This window comes from Megascapheus bottae, chromosome 24, assembly GCF_031878675.1.
Source record: "Megascapheus bottae isolate mThoBot1 chromosome 24, mThoBot2.hap1, whole genome shotgun sequence".
Lineage (NCBI taxonomy): Eukaryota > Metazoa > Chordata > Mammalia > Rodentia > Geomyidae > Megascapheus > Megascapheus bottae.
Genome location: NC_143532.1, coordinates 12,482,086 through 12,505,252, shown reverse-complemented (window position 1 = coordinate 12,505,252; position 23,167 = coordinate 12,482,086). Strand labels below are relative to the sequence as shown.

The following is a 23,167-nucleotide window of genomic DNA, read 5'->3' as shown; positions in this document are numbered from 1 at the left end:
AACCAAGGTAAGCCCTACTGCTAAAGCAGGAAGCCAGGCCAAGAGACCTGTGGTTCAGGGCAACAGGAGTGAGTTCGGAAAAAAAAAAAAAAAAGTTTGCTTGAATTTCCAGAGGCAGGATGATCCAGACAGAGGGAGAGTTATCAGAAACACACAGAATATATGCAAGTATGTACACGCACACCCAAGGAGATAGCATGGGGAATGATACAACCAAATAACACAGACAAACCACGAGCACCATAACCGAAGAGTGTATACACAGGCACACAAGGTCATGTATCCAAGGTCAGGCACACATCCTGGGCAAATCCTAACTCTAAGACCAGGGCTAGCTGTGTGTCCCCTTAAGTGGGTCTGGCTCCCAGTCCTATCTCTGAGATCTTTGAGGCCCATTAGAAGCCCATGCCTGGGTGGCTAAGATGGCTTTGGAGTGGGCATTTCTATGAAACCCTAACGGAATCTGGGCAATCTGGATACAGGAGAAAGGCATTGAGCAATGGGGGTAGGAACTTTGTGACAAGGAGTCCACAACCTTTCAGGACTTAGAGAAGGGAAGGATGAAGCCCTGGGAAGGCCTGTAGGATCATTGGGAACAGGGATCTCCACTGCCATGAACTACACCTACTCTTCTCACCATAGGGCCTGGCACTCAGGTACTGGCACCAACTCCCAGTCCCTGGCAGAGCCCCGGCATGCCTGCTAGACACAAGGTGCCAGACACGGGGGTGTCTGGCCACACACAAACAAGGACCTTCATACACAGATGGAGGGGAATGCACCCACACACCACTTATTTTATCCCCTGGGGATTCAGGGGAGCAGAGCTGAGCAGACCACCCTGGCCTACAGGCTGTCTTCAGAAACTCCCCAGATGTTGCTATTGACTTGGCTCTTTGGGGTGGAGGATGAAGGGTAAAGGCAAAGGCAAAGGCAGATCTAGAAACTTCATCAGATAACCTACTGAGATTGCATATCTCAGCTGGCCCCTAGGAAGAAGGGAAGAGAGGGGAGGTTAAACTCTAGAGACCCTGGGCAATCATTCTGCTTCCCTCAACCTCTGTCCCACGAGGATTTCGTGGCCCAGAGCTGTTCGGGTGTGAGTGTGCGTTAGGACGTGTACACCTTGGGGTTGACATGCACCTCATGGGAGTGCAGGTGTGGCTGGCGGCAGGCAGGCGATGGCAGGTCGGTTCTGAAGCGCCGAGTTCCTTCCCAAAGGCCTGGCGGCCGCTACACCATCGATATAAACGGCTGAATGGACGTTGTGCATGTGTTCAGGTGTCTTGAACAGGTGTGGGCCGGGCGGCTCACCTGGGCGAAGTAGCTCAGGGCTCTGGAGGGGAGTGGGCGGGGAGCGTGGATGGGGCGCGGGAGTGAGTGGATGCAGGGCGCACGGGGCTGGGTCCGCGGGCTCTTTCCCCAGGGCAGCTCGCCGCGAACAACTCCGCCTCACCCCAGCAACTTAGGACTTTGTTCCGGCTTCTTCGAAAGCGGATCTGGCCGAGGGGGGCAGGGCACGGGGTGGGGGGGGGCACCTGCCCGGCGGGGGGTGCCGGGAGAGAAGTGCAGGAAAGCCCCACCCCTGCCCCCGCCCCCGCCCCGCCCTTGCCCCGCCCCCGGGGCTCTTTATAAGCTGGGTCCGAGGGCCCGCGGAGAAAGCGAGTATCCCTCCCACCCCAAGCTGGAACTCCCCCGCACCCCGCGTCCTCCCCCGCCTCACTCACTCTCTTCATCCTCATCCCAGCCCTCGCCCCGCCCCGCCCCGGCCCAGCCCGGCCCCGCCGCCATGGAGCGCTGGTCTTGGCCGTCGGGCGGCGCCTGGCTGCTCGTGGCGGCCCGCGCGCTGCTGCAGCTGCTGCGCGCAGACCTGCGTCTGGGCCGCCCGTTGCTGGCGGCGCTGGCGCTGTTGGCCGCGCTCGACTGGCTGTGCCAGCGCCTGCTGCCCCCGCCGGCCGCACTCGCCGTGCTGGCTGCGGCTGGCTGGATCACGTTGTCCCGCCTGGCGCGCCCGCCTCGCCTACCGGTGGCCACTCGCGCGGTGCTCATCACCGGTGAGTGCGCAGAGCGTGGGGATTCCAGGCTCGAGGGCGGGACCGCACACCTAGAGGGAACGGCCAAGACGGGCTCCCCAGAGCAGATGTGAGAGTCCCCTCCCCCGGGCGCAGAGGAGCGAGTCAAGTTGCAAGCGTTGGGCATCTCCCCAAGTCCGGTTAACTACCTGCCGCAGTGAAAGGTGTTGGAGGGAAAGTGAGGTAGAGAGTGGCAAGGTGCTCGAAGGAGACTTAGCGGTTGAGAAGAGAGCCTCCTGGACTTTGAGGGTGTATGCTCTGCCCCTCCCCAAGAGAGCGGGAGTGGAGCCCGGGGACAAGTGCTCGGCGGGACTTCTGAAGACCCGGGAAGGGAAAACAGTCATCCCTTGAACTGTCTGATATCCCCACGTGGGACACTGCAGCTTCTATTCCCTGGCCCAGGAAAGAGCTTAAATGGTGAGGTCCCCCATCCAATTGGCTAGAATTCTTGGAGTTTAGAAACGCTTGAGGCCACCATGCGGGACGGCTGGTTATTCAGCTGCCTCTCAGCACCCGTCACCTCTAACCAAATTGCATATTCAGTCGTCTGCACCCAGCATCTCATCCCCAAAGTGCCTGGTCCTTAATGCCCAAGAAAGCAGTCTTGGAGATCTGACTCAGGTGCTTCTGGCTGCCTGGTTGAGTTCCCTTTGTCTGGAACAGGGAATAAATCTGTCATCAGAGCAAGGGAAGGGAAGGGGGGCTGCACAGCCAACAGGAAGTGAGGAGGGGGAGAAAGGATAAGGGGCACCAGTCTATTGCATGGGGGGAGGGGTGTCTAATTTCTTACCAGCCACCACTACTTTGGAGGTACTTTGGTCTTTGTCCCCTTTGACCTAGGCTGGGGACAATCAGAAAGCCAACTTCTCAGGCATTTTGGTCCAGTAAGAGGGTGGGTGATCGCCATGATCAGATGAGGTGAGTTCAGGAGGAAATCCTTGGACTAGGCCTTGGGGCACAGGTGGAGAGAGGTAGAGTAGGAAAGGTGGCTTGGATCACAAAGAGGGTGTAGGACATCGGCTGAAGGCAGGAATAATCATGGCTTGGGTAAAAGACAGTCAATAGCCCTACTAGCTGCCAGTGTATGGTGGGATGTGAGATTTTTCTTGGGAGGGGTCTTAAATGTCAGGTAAGAAGTCAAAATGCGGGGAGGGAGAGTAGCACAAGGGCTTTGGATGTTTAGTAGAAAGGATGGAATTGGAGCAAGACTCAGACTAGATAAAGAAGTTCAAGTTCAGGGCAAGCCTCAGGGAACTTCAGCTTTAGAGATTTGAGGGCAGAAAACCACTGGATCCTTAGGATCTTGGATCTAATGTGAAACAGGATCTAGGGTTAGGTTTTGCCCCCAGAGATAGGACAGATCCCCTCCTGCCTTCTAATTTGTGAGTTGCTCCCACAGAACCATCTCAGGTACTAGTGGCCCTCTTCCTAAGGTCTCACCTGAGATTTTCATACTGCTGGTGTTACTTCAGCCTTGAATCGAGGAGAGAAGTGAGAAGACAGATGCTTTCATGACCTGGGCTCCCCCCAATTTTGGTTGTAAAGCTCAATGTTTGGGAACAGAACTACCCATCCCATCCCTTTGTAAGCAGTAGCAGTGGCCTCCTAACTTGACAATTCCTATAAACTCTGGAGTTTTCCCTCCATCACCACTCAGCTGCAACTAATATAAGTGACCAGCTCCTACCTCACCTGTCTTGTACCTGCCTGAGCTGCTACCCACCCTTCCCTAAAAAATGCTCCTGAGAACTGCTTGCCGAGCCTATTCCCCAAGCTCAGCCATGTGGGTGGGGGTTGGGCTGTGTCGTGTGACTGGTTGCCTTGTATGCATGCATGTGCACATCTGTATGCCTGTAAGTGGCAGAGTTCAAATTTATGTGTCCACATGAACAGGTTAGAGTCTGTGCAGGTATCCAAGCGTGTGCAGGTAAGCAACTGAGTATATAAAATGTGCCTGACTGTGTTGGAACCCCAGAGCTCAGGCTCTGGGAGGGCTTAGTTTTCCTGTGGAGGGCCTGTCTGCTCTGGGAGGCAAAGTGCTTGCATTTGTGCACACATACTCCCCTCCCCCAGCCAGACTTGCCTGGGAAGGACCCCTCAGCACAAACCCTGCGGGCCTCCAGCTGCACAAAGCCCAGTTCGCAGCCCCCTGCCCAGCTTTGTTCTCGCCTCAGTAGAGGAGGCGGGACTGAGATGAGGAGGGGTGCAGATCATCCAGCAGTAGGGAAGCAGGGCTGCTTTGCAGCTTTTCTGCTCAGCAGGACCCCAGGGCTAGCGAGCTCCAAAGAACCTCCTCCCTTGCTGGCCCTCCTCCTCCCCTCACTGGCCACCCACAGAGCCAGAATCAGAATGGAAACCATCAAGGAAGCAGGGGCTTATCAGGGTTTGGGACCCCCACACTGGCTCTGCCTGGTGGTTCTTATCTCTGCATACCAAGGACAAGAAATTAAGCCTCCAAGAGTAGTAACTGACCTCAGGTCACATTCAATAGTTATGGGGGATTCAAATGCAGGTCTGTTTTTTCGTACCATGGTCCTTGTCCTGTGAGCAAGTGGCCTGGGATTCAGAAAATAGCTTCTCACTGATTGAAATTCCAGGGGGGTGGGGCAGGGATGAGACTGGCCGTTAGCTTGCCTAGAGCCTGAAGAAATGATACTAGAGGGTGATGAATCTGGGAAAGGAGTGGGCACTCAAGTTAGAGATACAGAGCTTGGGCGTCATTGTGAGGATGGTAAGGTCTTTAGGACAGTGGGGGGCCTTGGGAAAGTTTTCAGCAGCAAAGTGATATTATTGAGGCTTTTGTGTGTGTGTGTGTGTACGTACATGCGCGCGAACGTGCCCGCATGCCCGCATGCGTGCCAGTCCCTAGGCTTAAACTCAGGGCTTAAGCTTTTTTTTTTTTTTTTTTGCTCCAGGTTTAGCTGTCTAACCACTTGAGCCACAGCTCCACTTCCAGCTTTTTGAGTAGTTTATTGGATGAGTCACATAGACTTTCCTACCCAGACTGGCTTTGAACCTCAATCCTCAGATCTCAGCCTCCTGAATAGTGAGGATGGCAGGTGTGAGCCATCAGCGCCTGGCATTTTTACCATTTTTTGAAAATTCCCTCTGGCTGCTTAGGTAAAACATGGATTCATGCTCTAGGATTAGGTCTCTCTTTCTTCAGTGAAATGAAAATCATGAGCCATGTTGGATGGGGCAGCTATGGGGAGATGGCAGTAGTAGTTACAGCTCTGGCTCAGGGCTCAATCAGAAGGGCAGAGCCTGCCAGAGGTGTCTATAGGGAAGAAGGGAGGGCTGTTGACTGCTGCTGGGATGAGTGCCCAGGAGCCTGGATCCCGCCCATGCCCTGATGACTCTTGGGTTCTCTTGGGCTGGTCTGGGCCAGTGGGAGTTTACTGGTTTCTCTTCCCTGGCCAGGCTGTGACACTGGTTTTGGCAAGGAGACAGCCAAGAAACTGGATACTATGGGCTTCACAGTGCTGGCCACTGTGTTGGATTTGAATAGCCCTGGTGCCCTAGAGCTGCGTGCCTGCTGTTCCCCACGCCTGAAACTGCTACAGATGGACCTGATGAAGCCAGCAGACATTAGACATGTGCTAGAGTTCACCAAGGCTTATACCGCCAGCACTGGTCAGTGAGCACATCTCCACTATGGGAGGGAATGCATGGCTGGGCAGGGTAAAGTCTCGGTCAACAAGGATTGGAGATTTGCTGCTAGGCTGATCTGAGGCTCCCTCTCTGCCTCTGTGCCCTTAGGCCTGTGGGGCCTGGTCAACAATGCTGGTCTCAACGATGTAGTGGCAGATGTGGAGCTATCCCCTGTGGCCACATTTCGCAACTGCATGGAGGTGAACTTCTTTGGTGCACTTGAGCTAACCAAGGGCCTCCTGCCGCTTTTGCGCCGCTCAAGGGGTCGAATTGTGACCGTGGGCAGTCCAGCAGGTGAGTGCATTTCTCCTCTCAAGCAGAGCAAGAAAGGAGTCTCTGCAGGATGAGAGGGAGACCCTCCCAAGGCCCAATTGCCTCATCTCCTATTCTGTCCCTAGGAGACATGCCATATCCATGCTTGGCCGCCTATGGAACTTCCAAGGCAGCCATAGCATTGCTTATGGACACATTTAGCTGTGAACTGCTTCCCTGGGGGATCAAGGTCAGTGTCATCCAGCCTGGCTGCTTCAAGACAGGTAAGTCAAGGACTGGGGCATAGCTGGGACTGGAAAATGAGTGGCATGCATGGTCTTAAAGACAGGGCTAAGGCCTGAGGGGGCGCACATGGCTTTAGCCCAAGGTGTGATGGGCTTGGCCTCAGTGAGTGGCCTTTGGCTCCCCTACCTGACTGTCCTTTGACCTTGCCACCCCTTCCCTAGAGTCGGTGACCAATGTGAATCATTGGGAGAAGAGGAAGCAACTGCTGCTAGCCAATATGCCTGGAGAGCTGCTGCAGGCCTATGGTGAAGACTACATCGAGCACCTGCACGGGCAATTCATTCACTCACTTCAAATGGCCCTGCCAGACCTCAGCCCAGTTATAGATGCCATCACTGATGCTCTGCTGGCAGCAAGGCCGCGTCGCCGCTATTACCCAGGTCGTGGCTTGGGGCTCATGTACTTCATCCATTACTACCTGCCTGAGGGCCTACGTCGCCGCTTCCTACAGACCTACTTCATCAGTCACTGTCTCCCCCGAGCACTGCGGCCTGGCCAGCCTGGCCCTATCCCTACCCAGGATACATCCAGGGAGCCAAACCCAAACCTAGATTCTTCCTCAGCGGTGGCCCGGTGAGATATGTGCATAAGTGGTTTAGCTGCTCCAGCATGGGAGCCCTTGGCTCTCTCCTGGCCATTATGAACCCCAAGTCTGCCCTAGAGCCTCTTATAAAGAAACCCAGCCCCTAACTGCCAATGCCTGGTCCAGGCCTACGAGGTTAAGGTTTCCCAGAGAGAGCCTCAGTTTCTCCATTACTTCATGAGTCACATGGACCTTCCAGGAACAGTGTTCTGCCCTGCAGCATGGAGAACCCAGCTGTATGGGAAGGATAGTGCAAGACTTTAGCTGTAGCCTTTGACAGGACCCTACAGACAGTGCCTCTACAAACTAAGGAGTGACTGGGTGGTTGGGGACTTCCTCAGGATTGTTTCTTGACACCTGTGCCTCAGGGCTGCCATTCCAGGGTAAATCCCACTGCCTCTTGACTGGCTCAAGAATTAGGACCTCCACCACTCACCTCTCCAAGCCACAGGGAAGCTGCATCTCTACTTGCTACATTTTTAAATAAAGACAAATTTATTTCTCCTAGAATGGGGGAGATACAGTGTTTGGAAGAGGTGATGGCTTGGTTGCCTGGGTGACAGGGTGTGGCTGTGTGGCAGAGATTGGGAACTGGCTGAGAGTTCCTGGGGCTCAGCATGTGGGCCTGGCCTGGCACAGGCCTGATAGGCTCCCCTGGCCCACTGCAATTCTTACCCAGATTCCTCTACTGACCTTAGGCAAATCATTTACCTCTAGGTCTGGCTGTCCTCACAGGAAAGGTGCGTAATGACAGGGACTGCAGGGGTTATGGGGCTCAGTGAAACAATGGTAGACCTCTAGAGTCCTCCAGAGCTCCCAGACCAGCTCTCAGGCCTATTTTACATCTGTGTCTCCAGCAAAGGGGGGGGGGGGTGGGCTATCCTCCAGGGAGTCACTGAACCTGAGGAATCTGGGCTGCTGGCTTTGCAGGGTAGACTCAGCAAGGGTCGTGAGGGAAACCAGGGATCTAAAATAGGTGCTAGGGCCCAAATGAGGCAACAGTGGCTTAGGGAGGGCACTTTTATTGTTTCAGTGACAGCTGAGGGAGGGTGCTGCAGAGCTAATTACTCAACACCCCAAGGACACACACACACTATCTTTGCCATGGGCCATGACTCTGGGGCAGACCCACAGACAGGAGAGGAAGCTCACACGACCCCCACGGATTCTAGATTAGGGAGATACATGAAAGTGACCACATGCTTCTCAGACATGTTAGTGGCTGTAAACATAAGGTTAAAAGGGACTCATTACTCTGGGAGGGGAGTGGGGGAAGAGGGGGTGTTGGTCCATTCCTGATCAATAGCCCCTTTTCAGGCTTAAAAGCAGTCCCGGAGGGGATCAGAGAAGCTGGGCAGCCCCTAGGACAATGTGCTACCCTGCCTAGCCTCCCCCATCCCCACTAGCTGAGCCATGGGCTTTGTCACAGCACACACAAATACACATTGTGCACTTGAGTGAGGTTAGGATGCTAGAAGATGGGAATATAGTTGTCGATCTTGGCCCGGTGGCGCTGGGCTATGCACTCAGCAATCCATACAATGTTGCGACATTCTTGCTCCTTGAGCTTCACAAAAGCATAAAAGACACCAAAGTGGAACTGGTTTAGGAAGGCCAACTTGTTCAGCTTTACCTGTGGACAGAGGCAGGCATGGTATGTAGATGGTTCTGGCCAAAGTTATGCCTAAGCCACAACCCTCCCTTGGGGGGAGGGTCCCTGTAAAAGCCCTGTGCTTACCTCATGTTCAAAGAACCTGTCCTCCAGGGTCTTGTCTCCAGGGTTGCTGCCTGCACCCTCAAAAAGCAGCTTGTACTCCTGGCCAGAAAGCAGTGGGAAGCATGAGCATGAGGGTGGTACTGGAGCGTGCATAGTGCCAACATGCCCACCCACCATCTTGCCAGCCAGGGCACTCACCGGGTAATAATCAGCCACGTTCTTGACCTGCTCATAGTCATCTGCCCGAGCCAGCTGAGCCAAGCCCTCTGGGTAGAGGCGCCCGCAGTGTGGGAAGAGTTTGGCACGGTCTTCCTTGGACAACTCTGTGCCGAAAGAGTTGATGGTAATGATGAAGGCGCGGCGGTCTGCTTCAAACTGTGGGGCCAGTGCACAGGCAGAGAGAGGGAGGAAGAGAGAAGCTGTAGTCAACTGGCAGAATTTCTCCCAGGCCAAAGGAAGTAGACTCCAAAAAGGCAAAAAGCCAGGCAGACTCACCTCTAGAATGGGGCACATGGCATCAGCTGTGGTTCCACCCAGTAGGGTACAGAACTTGTAGAAGGACTCCAGGTAGGCCTGTGCAGGGTATGGAACTTATTCAGTGCAAGCAAAGGGTACTGGGAGGCTTGTTAGGCCCCAATTCATAGTTCCTGTTTCCCTCTTCAGCCCCTTTTATGATAAAGGGATGAGCCAGTGCACCTCTGTGGCCAAGCCTCTAAAATGTCCAGCAATTTTAGTTAATCAGCCATCCTTGACTGTTACCCAGGAATGACAGAATAGCCTCTGACCCAACGTCTGCCTCAGCGTGTATGTCCCCTACCCTTTCAATCCCACAAAGGTTCTGTGTTCTTGATGCACTACAATCCTCTTCCCTTAATCTCCCCAAACCTCCGGTTCCTCAGTCTCAAAATCGGGTGTCCATGGGTCAGTGAGGAAAAATTACCTGTGAGAGTTCATGGAGATGGCCTAGACTGATTACTCGGCTCTCCTTGTACCCCATCTTGCAAAATAGGCCCCTAGCCATCACACAGCAGGAACTCAATTGTCAGGCCAGCTTCTGCTGAAGGATGGTTATTGCCTGTGTGGACGTCAGCCTCTCAGTGCAATGGCTGGGCACATGGGCTGCTGGTGGGAACAAGTACTTCCTGCCCAGGCAAATTGGATCTGCTTGGCATGAGGAAAGATCAGCCCAGACCTCAGGTCCCTCTGAACACTCATTTATAAAGCCAGCCAGCCTTGCCCTATACCTCTCCATAGTCTCCCATAGGGAGCTCTTGCAAGGACATCCTTTCTCAAAACTCCTCAGGGCCTACGTGTGGCATGATCAAAGAAGACTAAGAATCAACAGAGACTATTCTTCTAAGTTGTTGGAGGAGCCTGGGAGGCATGAAGTTTTGCTTTTTATTTATTTTTTGATGGGCCATGGGCTTGAACTAGGCCTGGGAGCTGTCCCTGAGCTCTACCCTAGAGTCAAGCCCCACTTCCCATTTTCTAGAGGTTACGTGGAGATAAGAATCTCAGGTTCTTTTCTGCCCAGCTGGCTTTGAACCTTGATCCTCAGATCTCAGCCTCCAGAGTAGCTAGGCTTACAGGTGTGAGCCACCAAGCCGGTTGCATGAAAAGTTTTATACACTAAAGTTCATACACCAAGTTGACTTGCTCACTTAAGTTCAGCAATTCCAAGAAAGATGAGATGAGACCCAGGAATCCATGAGAGCAGGCCTAGCCTTACCAGCAACACTAGACAAACTGACACAGGGAAGAGCTGAAAGATGAGCACTAGAGACACAAAATGACTGGAGAGGTCAGTGATAAAGAAGCCTGGAAAGGGAGCTTGGACCCTAGTAAAAAAAAGATTATCAGAAAAAAAGATGGCCTGGGGACAGAAACAGCTACCAACCCGACTACCGCCTGATAATCCTCTAAGACCAGGACTCTCTAGACTCCATTCCCCTCCAGAAGTCAGACAAGCAGCTATGCTGAAATTCCAGGGTCTACCCTGTGAGGACTGTAGAGGAAGCAACCAACCAGGTCTGGGGTCTCATACTCTGTACTTCCCCATCTGCTTAGGCAAGTTATGTTGGTCTCTGGAAAGTCTGATCATATTTGGGAAAGGTGGAAGGACAGGCATAGACTGTCCTCTGGAGATTAGAATAGCTAAAGCAACTGGCAAGACCCAGGTACCAAGGTCACCTTTTCAGCCCCACCCTGTCCCCTGGAGTCATCCAGCTCATGGCTGCTATACCAGCTGCCTACAATGCCTACCTGCCAGGCTGCTGAGGGTCCACCTAATCTCCCATCTGTGGCTACCTGGCTAGGAAATTGCCTGATGGGCAGGTGGCCCTGGCGTAGAGCCCATAGTATTGAGTTGGTGTTTATGAGCTGGTGCCTGGGCAGCACTCACTGGTGAATGACTCCAGCTAGAACCAGTCAGGCCCGGTAAGGGTGTGAATGAGGGGGACAGCCACACCTCTCACCCTGTCTCAGGGCAGGGAACTTGGCAACAGGACAGCTGGGTGGGAGCACTAGGAGAGAGAAAAAGAGATGGGAGGGAGAACTGGTATGAATCTATGCACCCACTTTCTCTGTCTCTCTGGGACTACGTTGGCTTGTCTCCCTGTTAACAAGGTGGGTGAGAAACAGGCTAAACAAGGTGTGGTTTTAGACAAGGTAGTTACCTTGCTTCTGAGTTTTCAGTTTACTCATTTTTTCAAATGGGTACAATGATGCATACTAGTTGCTGGGATAGTCAAGGATGGAAGTTGAGAATAATTTTCTTGCTGCTAATATGCTCTGTACACCGGGTCATATGGGGTTTTCTCAGCATACTATACTCTGCTGGAAATCTTCACTAGCTCATCCAGAACACAGAATGTCTGGCCTGGCATTCAAGGCTCTGGGTGGTGCTTCACCCTGAACCTGGCTTTCTCTACACTTCTTTCCCACTGTCCCTGTGGAACCTGTACTTTCTCAGCAAACCTTTTCCCTATCTGGTTTGTGTACCATGCTTTTCTTCTGTATGTGCTGTGCTCCTGTCTATACCATCACCACCTATAGACAGACCCTTCATTTATCACTAGACCCTCCCTGAATTCTGGCTCAGGTCTCTCCAGAGAGACTGAAGCCTGGGCTAAGACTGAGCCAAACTTCAGGCAGCTCAAACCAGAATGGGGCAGGAGAGGATCCCATTGTGGAGACTTGACAGAATGATGCTAGCAGGGTTAGCTCAACAGGTTCTTCGGCCAGCACCACCCTCAACCCCTCTTCAATGACTGTCCAATGCTGATCAATGTTCCCGACTATACTTCATCGAACATCTTGGCACTACAGCTCAGTACCTTACTACAGACAGAATCTGGCCTATCTCAAATGTCGCTAATTAGCCCCTGGATTTTGGAGGTACTGGGATTTGAACTTAGAACTTCACCTTTCCTCAGTAGGCACTCTAGCACTTGAGCCATACCTATAGCCATGGTCCCATCCTCTTAATCTCTTTGGGCCTTGACAGTGCTGACCAGGTATCTCAAGCCCAATCCATTATCACCATGGGTCAGTCTCTTCCACAGCCCAGTAGGAAGCCGAAGGTGGGTAGAGGATGGAGATAGTGGGATGTATAATCTGGTTCCAGACCTGGGAACCTGAAAAGGTCATAATGACCTACCTATGCCTAACTGGGTTCCTCCTCATCACAACTGAGCAGTTACCTTAATGCATGTGCCTATCTTGGCTGGCAATATCCCAAGCGCAGTAGGTCTAATGGCTATGGCCTGGGGGGTAGCCCATGACCCTCCAGGATGATGGGGGAGTGACCCTCCAGGAGCCAGCTCTGGCAGGCCAAGCAATAGAGTGCCAGCCACTCTGCTGATCTTATCTGAGCCCGCAGCAGGCACCAAGGGGATGGATAACCTGTTCCATGCAGCCTTATATTACTCACATGAGCCAGAGAATGAACGGATAAGCCCCAGGGACAAAAGCCTGGTATAGCTGTGTCCTATCCCAGCACCTCACATAAATCACCATCCCACCATGCCCCACAGCCCCACTCACCAAGAGGCCATTCCCCACCATTCACACAGGGCACTACCTTATAGAGTGTGTTACGGATGATCTCGATGTTCATCTCATCAAGGTCTTGTTCTGAGATGCAGTCCTGGAAAAAAGCCGCTGAGGAGGAAAGATACATATGTCAGGGCTGGGCAAATGGCCTAGGCGAGAAAATCTGCTGGTATCCAACCACTCTACAGGGCACAGAGGACTCTTGTCACAAGGTCCACTGTGCTAGGTCTGGAGAGGGGGGCTATACAGCCTGAGACATTGCCTTAGAAGTGGCAGAAGCAATGCTCAGGGCCATGAGCACTGACCTGAGCTTTTCCTGCCTCCTTGCTCCTAAAATTGATTTATAAAGGAGGCGGCCAGCCATAACATGATCTAATCACCACTGGGGCAGACCCAAGTTTAGACCATGCCAAAGAAAGGCTTGCATAAGAGGCCATGAGATTCTCCCTTCTCCAGGGGCAGCTGTGGATTTGGGGCCTGATGCTCTCTTTTCTGCCTCCCCTAGGAAGGCCTGGCACCAACACTTGGAAAAATCCTCTTTCTCTTTCTTGGGACAAGGAATGAATCTGGCAGCGGAATAAGCATGGACCTACAACCAAGGGGGCCACTGTAGGGCTGGAAGGGGAGGCAAAAGCAGGACAGAACATTCTCATTCCGTAAAAGGGCCCAAAGACTCACTAATCTGTTTTTTTCTTTAAAGATAGAGACACTGAAAAAAGCAAGAACTAGCTTCGAGTTACTGGAAACATGCATGACTAGATTGGGCCTTTTAGCTGAGAGCTCCTCTGGCTCAACTGTGGTAGCTTTCTATAGTGGTTGCCCATGGCTCAGGCCTTTGGGTTATGAGAGCAATAGCTGGCTATGGTCTTCATACCTTGTCCCCAGGCTCCTAAGCATACTTCTGAGCTTCCTGATTCCCTTCCCTTTCTTGGCCCCTGACACTGACATGCATCCTGCTGAACACTGTGTTACCTGGCCTCTAGGACTTGCAAATGAAGCAATTTTCTGATATCTGTATTATGGAAGGCCAGTCATTCTGACCTTGCATGAGGCTCCCATCTTTCAGGACTCCCAATAAACCAAGTGACCCAAACCTCTCTCCCTTTCTTTTCTATGTGTTCAGCTCTTCTCTGCAAACCAGACCATTTCCAAAGTTAGATGGTCAAGTCAGGCTGGAGTAGCTTCCTGGCAAAAGCAACAGGAAAGGAGAAGTGGGGAGGACAGAATGAGAGGAGGAAGTTGAGGGAAGGATAAACGTCAGCTGTAGCAGGCAGAACTTACTTTCTGGATCAGGATCACCCCACTCCCAATAGTTTGTAAAGCCCACACTGAAGCTGTGACCCCCCACCCAGTTCCTGCTTCTACCTCAGTGGCTCACCCAGAGGAGTGTCCACCAGAATAGCATTGTAGAGCTCGGCAGGTGTCTGTGCGATGTTCACGGCCTCCATCTGTTCAAAGCTGCCTAGTGGGTGGCACTTGGGCACAAGCTCAGCGATGGAACGCTGATGCAGTGTGCCTGTGATGAGCAGGATCACGTTGTCAATCATATAGCTGTAACTGTGGGAAGCAGAGAACAGGAAGGCAGCTCTTTGAGGTGGGGGACTTCAAAGGCTTGGCTAAGCACCACACTCTTGCCCTGCCTTACATGGACCACCAGAGCCCAGATACTGTAGACTGGTCATGGTCACTATGGAAGTTCCACTGGTTCTATCTTTGGATGCCTCCCTGCCCAAGTTTCTCACTTCTACCCAGCACCAGGTACACCTGACAGACATGACTTCTCCCTTTGAGGGAATGGAGGATATATGTTCCACAAGTAGCTGAGATACAAGTGAATCCCCCACAGTCAGTGCAAGCAGTTTTCAAACAAAACATTGGCACATGCAAATGTGGCACATAGCCCAGCCCCAGGACAGGTGTGGTCAGGAGTCTGAGAGATAAAAGGGCTGTGAGATGAAAGTGTATTTTGGGAAGAGGGAACAATGTGCAAAGGCCTGGAGGCATGCAGTGAGAGGCTGAATTGGAGGAATTGAGCAGAAGGACTGACAAAGGCAAAGAATGGGTGCAGTTATAGGCAGGGCAGTACTACCAACAGGGTGGTGCCTGAAGGCTGAGCTAGGCCAGACTAAGGATCCTGACTTTAGGCAGGGGGTCTCATGATCCAGGATAGAGTCACTCTGGCTCCTTGTTGGAACAGAGGAAAAAGGAAAAGCTGAGGGGCCAGAAGTTTGGCCTAGTGGTAAAGTGCTTGTCTAACATGCACAAAGACCCAGATTTGATTACTGAGTACCACATACATAGAAAAAGTTGGAAGTGGTGCTGTGGCTCAAGTGGTAGAGCTCTAGCCTTGAGAAAACGCAAGGACAGACAGTGCTCAGGCCCTGAGTTCAAGCCCTGGGACTGGCAAAAAAAAAAAAAAAGGAAACGTTGAATAGGGTGGGAGAAGCTTCACCAAGACAGTCCCGAGAAGATTTGTGAAGGCCCCTGCAGCAAAGGCCTATGTCAGGCAGAATGGCACAGCTCTGCTCCAAAGAGAAGGAACCATCCTCTTCTTCAGGGCTGATGCCAGCATCAGGTCTTTTCCTAGAGGGGTCTGAATGAGACCCAGGACTTGATAGCTTGGGCTCAGATCAGTCCTTGGCGGAGACTCCTGTAGGCTGTGCTCTGGAGGCCAGCTCTGGAGAGTCCATTGGCAGCAGAGGGGGCTGTGGAGCTGGGAAGGCTTGGATTACCCAGTTCAGATTTGGTAGGAGACAAAGCTCTGCCTCCAGCCAAAAGACACAGCTACAGAGGAGCTGAGGCAGAGACTTCTATGTAGTCCATCTATGCGAGGATGAAATGAAGGAAAGGAGCCCAGCTACAGTCCCACTACAGCAGTCACCACTGTTCTCTAGTTTGTTACCAAAGATAACCTCAGAGAGCTGGATGAGACCTCAGGGGAATACCCTTGAAAGCCAATTTGGGCTAGAGTGGAGACTCCGTCATGAGTTAGACCCTGAACACAAATCTCATCCTCGCTTCTTGCTGGGCTGAGTTAGGCTCCTATCTTTTTATTTTTTATATTTTGCCAGTCCTGGGGCTTGAACTCAGGGCCTGGGCACTGTCTTTGAACACTTTTTGGTCAAAGCACGCACTCTGCCACTTGAGCCATAGAGCCACTTCCAGCTTTCTATGTGTATGTGATAGTGAGGAATGGAACCCAGGGCTTCATGCATACTAGGCAAGCACTCAACCACTAGGCTATGCTCCTGGCCCTAGGCTCCCATCTTAGGACAGTATTTTGAGGATCAAGTGCTGAAGATGTCCAAGGAGGGCTTTTGTAGAAAGCAGTCCCTAGGTCAGGAGCGTAGCCTAGTGCATGCCTAGCATGCATGAAGCCCTGGGTTTGATTCCTAGGTACCACATACTCAGAAAAAGCTGAGTGGCTAAAGCGGCAGAGTACTAGCCTTGAGCAAAAAGTGTCCAAGGATAGTGCCTAGGCCCTGAGTTCAAAACTCAGGACTGGCAAAAAAAAAAAAAAAAAAAAAAAAAGGAAAGAAAGTAGTCTCTAGTACCAAAAGACCAAGAGGAACAAGGTATTGGCTCAGGCCTCAGTTCAGAGGGCCATCCACTAGGGCACTCCCACAGGGCCCTCTAGGAAGGCAATAGGAAGAAGAGGCCCAGCTCTTGTCCTGGCCTGACCCCTACTCCTTGCTGCACATTTCCCCAGCTCCCACCTGGCCCAGTGCCTTGTTACAACCTCTGCTCTCCTGGGCCTGGAGCCAGGCAAGCTGCCCTCTCTTCACCCCCAGTCTGGCTGGGTCAGCTACAGGATGTACATAAAGAAGAGGCAGGCGTCATCTCCCACCCTCACCCCCAGCTGAGGTCCTCAGGCAGGGCCCATTTGCAGCTGCAAGCCAAGACGCCCATATGGCCAACTTCTTTCCCCCAACCCCACAAAGCTGGCAGAGTGGAGGGACTGCAGAGAGCCTGCCAGAACTTTGTCCCTTAGTGTCAAGCTCCAGATTATGCCTTCTCTGTCCCTGATCTCTTCCACTTCTCATGTAACTCAGAACACACCCACTACACTCAACTTGTGCTCCATTCAGCCCTGTTGTATATATCCACTGCACTACTAGAGATAAGAGCAAAGATTCTGCCCCCAAGACTGAGGATGCTCTGGTAAGTTCACATCTTTAAATAGGACAGAGAACAGTATTTCATTAGACCCACATTATCTGAGTGGTCTCATACCCACCAGCCTCTGCCAGAACAAATAAGGCTCTAGAGCACAACAATAGCCAGTACAACGTAAGAAAGAGGAGGTCTGTCCTCATATCTCCAGCCATGCCCATCTAGCTTTTTCTTCTCAAAGGAAAGTCCCCATAAGCCAGTTTCCTCTTCCTAAACCTCCTGCTTCTTTAGGTTAGGGGTCCTAGCCAAGCCTCAGAGGAAAGCTTTGTGGAGAGACACTGAGTCTGGCTTTGCTGCTATTTCTCCAGTGATGTGGAAAAGACCAGCTATGATTCACTTTTCAGCCAGTGGTAGCCTTTCTACTCTACCCTACCTCCCTGCAGCCTCTCCTGCTATAAGCTTTAGCTAAGCACAGCAGGTAATTCTGGAGCAACCAAAAGCCATTTATGATTATGCCACTGAGATCTTCCAAGGCTTCCTGCTACCCAAGGCAGGTCAGCCTTTATTCTGTGCCAAGCCTCACACTTTTCTCTCCCTGGACCAACTACAAGGTTGCTGCAGCAGAGGTCTCTGAATTTTCCCCCATCTGGTGAGGGTCAAAATTCTTTTCTGGGATATTGAAGGCAGGTCAGGCCTCACAGAGATGATATATCCTTGCCATATTCCTTTATTCTAAGGCTGAGATTTTCAGCAGGCAGAAAACCCCCCGACTTCCTCTTCTTTCTCCTCTTTTCCTGGCTTCAGCAGCTGCCTCCCTGCCCCCAGAGACCCACTCTACCATTTCTTCCTTCATTTGGCCTCAATAAAAGAGAATGAAGTTCCAGCTGGTCAGCATCTCCCTCCAGGGGAAGACAGCTGGGGAGTGGATGGCCGGCTGCTGGCCAGGCCAAAGAGGCCCTTGTGGGGTGGGGGTGGGGCAGTCTGTAATCCTGTGCCCCAGGCCTGCCTTGCCCTGTCCCTTTAAAACAGCTTGGGTCCCCAGAAGTGTCAGGCTGGAGTCTAGGAAGCTACTCCCTCTAAGAAGTCTTTGGAGACCCTTTGTCTTAAGGCATTATGCCTTTTGGTGCCATCTGCTGGAGGGATATGGTTTCTCAGGCCTTGGGGCTGGCCTAATGCAGGACAGGAGACCTTGATATCTGAGTATACCTCTGCAACTTTGTTTACCCATAGCACCCACAAGATGCCCTCTTGAACTACTATTGACAGTACCTGTACTGGATTACATCTAGGTCCCAAAGCCTTGTCCAGGGTAGCAAGTAAACAAAACATCCACTATAACTTCAGCCCGCTGCCTCAAGGGGCTTGAGCTTCCTCAGTGTCATAAAGTAAGAAACTCATGGAATAATCAGTAAGGCTCTGACCTTATCTTCATTAAAATCCTGCTCCTCCCATCTGGGAATGTACCTTAGTGGTAGAGTTCTTGCCTAGCATGCGTGAAGCCCTGGGTTCCATACCTTAGTACTACATACACAGAAAAAGCCACAAGTGGCACTGTGGCTTAAGTGGTAGAGCGCTAGCAAAAGAGGCTCAGGGACAGTGTCCAGGTCTTGAATTCAAGTCCCAGAAATGGCAAAAAAAAAAAAAATAATAATAATAATAAATCCTGCCCCTCCCAGAGGCCTGGTTGTGTCCTTCCACCTGATTTGAGGCTTCTGGGCCTTGAAGTACTTGCTCCTCAACATGATGCTCTTCCTTCCCTAGGCTGAGAAGAAGGTATTAGTGCTGTCCCTCATTCCAGGCAGTGGTCACACCTAACTCAGCAAATCGAGTATCTCAATCTGTAGTCAACCTAGCTTGTCATAGACACTGAGGGCTGAAGGTCAGGATTTGAGGCCAAGGAACTATGATGCCCTGCTATGGCCAAGCAGAGTCCAAGGTGGGAGATACATCCTAGAGAGAATGTAATGTAGGCAAGACCTCAAAGCACTAGAGGCCATTGTCCTGGGGCAATGGTCTCTCCAATTGGTGATAGGTGAACCCACTACACAGGAGAAATATGGGACCTCAGCTCCCCAAGGTGGGTCCATTTTTCCACATGCAGGCTCTGCCAATGGGCAACTATGCTACTGGCAGGTTTTGTATACTGAATAAGACCCCTATCAGAACAAGACCTCTACTATGTCCTCATCCAACTAAAACCAAGTTTTCTCTACCTAACAGCAACTCTCTTAGCTTCTCTTCTGAAGTTGACTCTCTTGTAGGAGATTATCATGAATCTGCCCATATCAAAGTCTCAGACAAGGAATATAAAAAACAAAATAGGGCCAGGAGTTTGGCCTAAGGGTAGAATGCTTGCCTAGCATACATGAAGACCTGGTTCAATTCCTCAGTACCACATACATAGAAAAAGCTAGAAGTGGTGCTGTGGCTCATGTGGTAGAGCACTAGCCTTGAGGAAAGCCCAAGGGCAGTGCTCAGGCCCTGAGTTCAAGCTCCAGGACTGCCCCCCGCCCCCAAAAAACCCAGAGAACAATAGAGACTCTATCCCAAGTCACACAAGTTGATAGTTGAGCTGGCTAGGAGCCCTTGGTACAGTGACATTGACATATCAGTACTATGTATCAGTATTATGCTGGTTAGGCACTGGTGATTCATACCTATAATCCTAACTATTCAGTAGATCTGAATATCACAGTTTGAAGCCACCTGGGAAGGACAGTCCATGACATCTCCAACTAAACAGAAAAAAGATGGAAGTAGGGCTGTGGCTCAAAAGTGTTAGGAACACAGACCTGAGTAGAAAAGACTAAAGAAGAGTGCCCAGGCCTAGAAGTTAAGCCAGAGGGGGGGGCGGGGGTGGAAGAGGGGAGAGGGAGAGGGAGAGAGAAATCAAGCTGGCTCATCTCAAGATTACATACTGACAGTCTGATTTAAAGGACCTATCTTACTCAGTCTGTCCCACCCCAGGTAGTGGCCTCTACTGTGACCATTGTTCTCTCAAATAATCATCTGACTCTCCTGGAGTTTTTTCAATGCTGAAAAGTCATCTGTGACATCCAATCCCATTTTTTGAAGCTGCTTGTAGGTTTTCCAGCACCACTAGCTCTATCCCCCATGTTTATCCATGTCCCTTGTAGGACTAGATTTGGCTTAGAGTCTGAGTATTGGATGTGGCCTGGGGATCTACAAAAGCACAGGTTGCACTCTCACAGAGAAGGGCAGGGTGGCTTGACCAGTTTCTGCTTGCATCTTTTCAATGTCAGGAAACTCATCACTTCCTGCAAAAGCCTGCTCCAGTCATCATCGGGAAGCTCTGAAAACAGAAGCTGAGGGATGGAGCTACCTGTGGTGTTTCTAACCTCTGCCTGAGCTGAAGAAGCTTGGTCTGTGAGTAGCCATGTCTCAAGATTAGGTTTCCAGTTGTCCCCATCCCTGTAGGAATGTACTTTCTAGGTAGATCTTTTTCTGAGCATTTCTAGAGGAGCTTACTCCTTTCTGGAGTATGTTTCTGGAGCACTATGTTTAAAAGCTGTTGGGGGCTCAGGGACTCCATAATCACTATTCAGGATATATACAGTTTAGAGATCTTTTCCTCCAATTCTTTTCTTAAAAACTTCACCAAAGGGGCAGGAGTTTGGCTTAGTGGTAGAGTGTTTGCCTAGCATGCATGAAGACCTGGGTTCACTTCCTCAGTACTACATATATAGAAAAAGCTCAAGTGATAGAGCTCTACTCTTGAGAAAGCCCAAGGACAGAGCTCAGGCTGTGAGTTCAAGTGCCAGAACTGGCCAAAAAAAAAAAAAAAACCTTCATCAAGGGGGATGAGAGTGTGACCTCGTGACAGAGTGCTTGCCTAGCATGCAAAAAGCCCTGGGTTCGAGTCCATGGTACCAATTACACAGAAAAAGCCAGAAGTGGTGCTGTGGCTCAAATGGGGGAGCACTAGCCTTGAAAATGCCCAAGGATAGCCAGGCACAGTGGCTCACACATGTAATCCTAGCTACTCAGGAGGCTGAGATCTAAGGATTTTAGTTCAAAGCCAGCCTGGGCACTAAAATCCAGGAGACACTTATTTCCAATTAACCACTAGAAAACTGGAAGTGATGCTGTGGCTCCAGGAGTAGGGTGGTAGCCTTGAGCTGAAGAGTTCAGGGACAGTGTTCAGGCCCAGAGTTCAGGCCCACGACCAACAACAAGAAAGAAAGAAAGAAAGAAAGAAAGAAAGAAAGAAAGAAAGAAAGAAAGAAAGAAAGAAAGAAAGAAAGAAAGAAAGAAAGAAAGAAAGAAAGGAAAGAAAGAAAGAAGGGAGGGAGGGAGGGAGGGAGGGAGGGAGGGAGGGAGGGAGGGAGGGAGGGAGGGAGGGAAGAAAGAAAGAAAGAAAGAAAGAGAAAAGCCCAAGGATCGTATCCAGGCTCTGAGGTCAAGCCCCAGAACTGGCCCAGGCACCAGTGACTCACACCTGTAAGCCTAGCTACTCAGGAGGCTGAGAACTAAGGATTATAGTTCAAAGCCAGCCTGGGGGAATAAAAGTCCATGAGATTTAAGTAATAGGATGCTAGCCTTGAGCAGAAGAGCTCAGGGACAGCACCCAGGCCCAGAGTTCAAGCCCCTTGACAGACAAAATAAAACAAAAAAAAAAGTTTCACCAAGTAGCCATGTCCTCAATGAAACCAGTCGTGGGCCCAAATCTGGAGATACACCTGGCACCTGGTACAAGCCCTGAAGAGAAGACTTTACTCCTTGTGCAACATTCCTTATACCCGGAATGGTTTTTCTGGACCATAGAGGTAGGAGCTAAGTTCAAAAGACATCATGAGAGGAGGATGCTACCACCCAGTGGCCATGCCTTATTGACCCTGCTCACATGAATGATAGCCAAAGCCTGTGATTGAGCGATAGGGCTGCTGTAAACTGCCTACAGGCTTGAGCAATGGGGGTCGGTAAAAGAATACAAGATGTAAGACATAAGATGGTTTTTAAGGCGTGTTTAATGGTATTAGAGAGGCAAACAGGAATAGCCAGTCAGGATCCAGTAGTAGGGTGAACTGTTCACAATGCTGGATCTCAGAGTAAGGGGGCGGTAAATCATCCTCTGAAACAGTGATAGGTATGTGGAGTCCAGAGACAGTGCTGGGAGGTACTAGTTTCTATTGTCTCAGTAGAAGAGGTGGGTTATCTGCCCACAGATGAGGAGGCAAAGGGCAGGAGAGGGATGATATTTGAGGTGAGCCTCAGGGATGGCTATAGAATACTGAGTAGGGACAGTAAGAGGCAGCCACAAGCTAAAGCTACCTGAGTGGAGGAGCATGCATCCCTGGGAGCAATACTGACCCTCAATCGCTGGGTTCCCTAGCCTTGCTCTCAGCAGTGGAGAAGGGGGGAAGGCAGCTCTAGGCTAGAGAATCTGGGATTCCTCCAGGGCTGGGGGGCTGCCAGCCGGGCGGGACCGAGAGTTGGGCAGCCAAGAGAACTGCGGATGTTGGCAGAAGAGAACTGGAATGATGGACCAGAGAATCTCAGCTGGGGAGGGCGGGGAAATGAAGACAGAAAGGGTAATAGGGGAGGAAGCAGGGCTCAGTGTCCTGCTGAGTTTGGAACCCATGTCCTACAAGAGGCTGAGAGTGGGCTGGAGAGCCAGAAGGCTGTGGGTAGAAAGGGGATACCTGACTCAGCCATTTTAAAGGTGGAGCAATTCCAGATGGTGACATGGCCTTGGGCAGCCATCAGTGTGTGAGTGGGTGGGAGGGTTGAAATGGAGAACAGAGGAGCAGGTCACTGGAAATGATGGGGTCAGAGAAGGAGCAGCCACAGGCTCAGACTGGCTGACACGTGGCTGCTGAGCTCTTCCCAAGTGAGGGCAGGAGTGAGTAGATGTGAAGGCTGTAAGCCACAATCACCCATGAATGGAAGGGGTGGGGAAGTGGTGGATTCAGACAGCTTGCCACAGGATAGCACTTGGCTGCTTTAAGCACATTTGATGCTTGCAGCCAACCTCCAGCAAAGAGCTGGCGGCTGCTCTGTCTCAGTCACGCTCAGAGCCCTCTCTAGTTTCATGGTCTGGCAGGAAGCACCAAGACAAGCCAGGAGCTATATGCACAGTCAGGTGGGCAAGTGGGTAGGAAAATGGATAACATCCACCCTCTGACCACTGGCACACAGTTAGGCTTCCTCTGGCCAGCCAAGCTGGCATGACCAGAATATTCACCAGGAAGCTGAAAGAGACTTGTACAAACAAGCTGAAGGTGAAGGCTGTAATGTGGCAATAAGTATACTGCTTCCTTGTATGTCCTGGGCCCTGACCTTGGGGCAGGGGACACAGAGGACCAGGCCAGAGGTTGGGTGACAAATGACATTGTGCAGTGTACTGCTACTCTTCCATGCAGCAGCACACAATATACTCCACCTCTGGCCTCCTGCCTC

At 51.4% G+C, this 23,167-nt stretch overlaps 2 protein-coding genes across 2 annotated transcripts in view; one reads left to right on the top strand and one right to left on the bottom strand.

The window, feature by feature from the left end:
• Nucleotides 1-1,675: 1,675 nt before the first annotated feature.
• Nucleotides 1,676-7,392, top strand: Hsd11b2 (hydroxysteroid 11-beta dehydrogenase 2). Its single transcript, XM_090357444.1, has 5 exons — nt 1,676-2,054; nt 5,493-5,705; nt 5,832-6,017; nt 6,122-6,259; nt 6,443-7,392. Exons 1-5 carry the CDS (start codon nt 1,790-1,792, stop codon nt 6,856-6,858), a joined length of 1,218 nt encoding a protein of 405 aa, XP_090213570.1. The 5' UTR covers nt 1,676-1,789; the 3' UTR covers nt 6,859-7,392.
• A 478-nt stretch (nt 7,393-7,870) lies between these two features.
• Nucleotides 7,871-23,167, bottom strand: part of Atp6v0d1 (ATPase H+ transporting V0 subunit d1) — a 42,112-nt gene continuing 26,815 nt past the window's right edge. Inside the window, exons 3-8 of the mRNA XM_090357445.1 lie at nt 14,013-14,191; nt 12,663-12,742; nt 9,077-9,154; nt 8,780-8,956; nt 8,603-8,680; nt 7,871-8,497 (exon numbers count right to left, since the gene is read on the bottom strand). Of these exons, the coding sequence (XP_090213571.1) occupies nt 8,336-8,497; nt 8,603-8,680; nt 8,780-8,956; nt 9,077-9,154; nt 12,663-12,742; nt 14,013-14,191 (754 nt within the window). The 3' untranslated portion in view covers nt 7,871-8,335. The remainder of the gene's footprint in view (nt 8,498-8,602; nt 8,681-8,779; nt 8,957-9,076; nt 9,155-12,662; nt 12,743-14,012; nt 14,192-23,167) is intronic.